The 3,112-nt window shown below is 44.1% G+C and overlaps 1 protein-coding gene across 1 annotated transcript; it reads left to right on the top strand.

The window, feature by feature from the left end:
- Nucleotides 1–581: 581 nt before the first annotated feature.
- On the top strand, nt 582–1,274 carry LOC129728738 (uncharacterized). Its single transcript, XM_055687193.1, has one exon. It carries the CDS (start codon nt 582–584, stop codon nt 1,272–1,274), a length of 693 nt encoding a protein of 230 aa, XP_055543168.1.
- The last annotated feature ends 1,838 nt before the right edge of the window (nt 1,275–3,112 follow it).

Raw genomic sequence — 3,112 nt, 5'->3', positions numbered from 1 at the left:
TTTCAAAGAGTTGGTATCCGTCAAGAGACCACGGTACCTCACAATCCGGAGCAAAATGGATTGGCTGAACGCATGAATAGGATGATTCAACAGAGAGCCAGGTGTTTGCTTTTTGATGCCAAGCTAGACAAGCGGTTTTGGGCAGAAGCAGCGTCGACCGCTGTATTTGATCAATCGATTACCAACGAAGGGTATCCTTGTCACCCCTTTCGAAAAATTCATGGGACGGAAGCCGGATTTGTCGAATTTACGCTTTTTGGAGCCAAGGCGATGGCACACGTACCAAAGGTAAAACGATCCAAGTGGGATCCCAAGTCAACACCGTGCATTTTGATTGGTTGTTCGGCAATTTCTAAGGCTTACCGAATGTATAATGAAAAGACTAAGCAAGTTCTCGAGAGTCGAGACGTGGTGATACTGGACGAGAACCAGGTGGCAGAAATGTCCGCTGTTCCAGAAGCTCCAGAATCAACCGTGAAAACAATGATTTTTGCTGAAGCTGATCAACGAGAAATCATGAAGAGCCACAGGATCCACAGCTACCGCTTGCGCTCCTCCCGCAACTAGTTCATACTTCTACGATGAGGCGCATCGAGAGAGAGCGCCGTTTCCAAGGCAAGTATACTGGTTATAAAGTAACGTACAATGTATTGCCTCAAGGATTTGCAACTTCACATGTCAAACGTGGCGATGAACGACGTGGAACTAATCTTGGCAGCAAAGGCACCGCTGCGCTCTTGTCACAATCGAAGGAAGTAATAGTTGGTACGCAACATGATACTGAGCACAGTGACTGGGAGCGCTTAGTCCAAGGCAAGTTGATTTCTAACATTTATGGCGACAACCACCTTTCGCCGAATGACTCTTCACAGGTGATGATAGATCCTGAAACAGTGCAGGAGGCATTAGACAGGGTGGACCGTGACCAGTGGATTGAGGCAATGGAATCCGAGTACAACGCGTTGAAGGCCAACGAAACGTGGAACCTAGAGGATCTTTTAAAGGGCCACAAACCGTTGAAGAGCAAGTGGATCTTCAAGATCAAAGCCAACCCGGACGGTACCATCGAGCGTCACAAGGCGAGACTCGTGATAAAGGGATATTCACAAGTAAAGGGAGTGGACTATAATGAAACTTACTCTCCTGTCGTCCGCTACGCCACGATTCGACATCTGCTTGCGCTGGCCACGCAATTAAATCTCCTCGTCTATCAAATGGATGCTGTAACTGCATTTTTGCAGTGCGATTTGGATGGTGAGGAGATATACATGTAACAGCCCGAGGGATTCCACAATCATGACGCTCCAAGAAAGGTCTGCAAATTGGAGAAAGCCTTATATGGACTTAAGCAGGTAAGCAGGGTTTGGAATACCAAGCTAGACCAGAAACTCAAACAAATGGGACTAAAACGTTCAAAGTTCGACACATATGTGTACCACAAAGTGGTTAATGGAAAACTAATTATCATAACAGTTTATGTTGACGATTTTCTCCTGTTTTCGAATGATCAACAGTTGGTCGATGATGTAAAATGTCAACTATGCAATAAAATCTAAATGAAGGACCTGGGAGAGGTGAAGTAGATTCTGGGACTACGAGTCACCAGGACGGATGACGCTATTTCCATCGATCAGGAAAGATATATTCACAAATTACTGGAAAAATTCAACATGAGCAATCGCAATCCAGCATCCACACCACTGAATGTTAATCAGCGACTACTCAAGTCAATGAGTCCGAAAAATAAAGAGGAGACAGGAAAAATGAAGAATGTTCCATTTCGTGAGCTGATTGGAGGTTTGCAGTTTATTTCGCAGTGCACACGGCCAGATATCAGCCATGCAGTAAGCATAGTTAGCTCTTTCTGTAGGGATCCGGGTTTGCCACACTGGACAGCAGCAAAGCGAATATCGCGATACCTAAAAGGAACTTAAAATTACAAGTTGACATACAGGAAGGATGCGGCATTCACCGGATACAGTGATGCGGATTGGGGAAACGATGCCGAGACGAGACGATCGATAAGTGGTTACGTATTTCTTCAGAGTGGAGGAGCAGTGTCATGGAGCTCGAAGAAGCAATCTACCGTAGCTTTATCTACTACCGAAGCAGAATACATGGCTTTATCAATGGCTAGTCAAGAAGCTGTCTTGTGGATGGGATTTTTGCGTGAACTATACGGCATCAACGATCCCCTAGTCATCAAAAGTTCGATTTGTCTTGCCGAGAAAGAGATGGGTTATTCGGCGAGAACAAAATTCATCGATATTAGACACCATTTTGTTCACGAGCAAGTAGAGCTGAAGGCAATTTAGTTAAAACATGTGGCTTTCAATCAGCAGGCTGAAGATATCCTGACCAAGGCGTTACCGGTACCAAAGCTGAATGAAGATCGGAAAAAATGGGTGTCCTACAAATACCCACTTAAGGGGGGATGTTAGAATAGTAAGCGTTGCATTTGTACACCCTCAATAAACTATTATTCGTTGCTAATTCCTCGACCTGATCAGACGTCTTTTATTCTATCAGGATCAAGTGTCGTCAAAATCGCCCTGCTTCCGACAGTCTCGATGAATCCATAATCCAGGTAGAACAACCCGGACCGGGAGAACTTGCTCGATGCGCACTTGCGCATTGCACAGGTAATTGTAATTCCAATGTTTTAAATCCAATCGTTCGATCTACTTGGTCTTTTCTTTTTTCTCGGTGATGGTGAGGAAACCATGTGAAGACACTTACTCGCTTCCTATGGCTCCTACCGGTCAATGGATGGGAACCAAAATCGCATCCGTTCCTCATCAAAGCTCCCCCAGTCGAGATCTAAGGAAATATTGAAACACCGACGTATTTCAAGGTGGCCGGAATGTTGGAGTTGAACGCTTACAATAATACAGTTTATAAAACTTAAAATTCGAATTAACTTAGAACTAAATCTTAACCTAATATTTTAAACGCCTAAATTTATACTTACGCTAAAGGTCTTTCCTAACATAAATCCAATCAAATGAAATTCAAGGCGAACGCCAGAATACTGTGTGCGCAAGTAGTGGTCAATCGATCCATTTAGATTATTCGATTCGATGTCATCTATAAATCCCGAAGCCACTCAGAT

Source organism: Wyeomyia smithii, chromosome 3, assembly GCF_029784165.1.
Source record: "Wyeomyia smithii strain HCP4-BCI-WySm-NY-G18 chromosome 3, ASM2978416v1, whole genome shotgun sequence".
Classification (NCBI taxonomy): domain Eukaryota; kingdom Metazoa; phylum Arthropoda; class Insecta; order Diptera; family Culicidae; genus Wyeomyia; species Wyeomyia smithii.
The sequence above is the reverse complement of the archived record's forward strand: the minus strand, read 5'-3'. Positions and strand labels throughout refer to the sequence as shown.

Coding starts and splice junctions, on each gene's coding strand:
- LOC129728738 (XM_055687193.1), top strand. CDS start 582: ATGAGGCGCATCGAGAGAGAGCGCCGTTTCCAAGGCAAGTATACTGGT.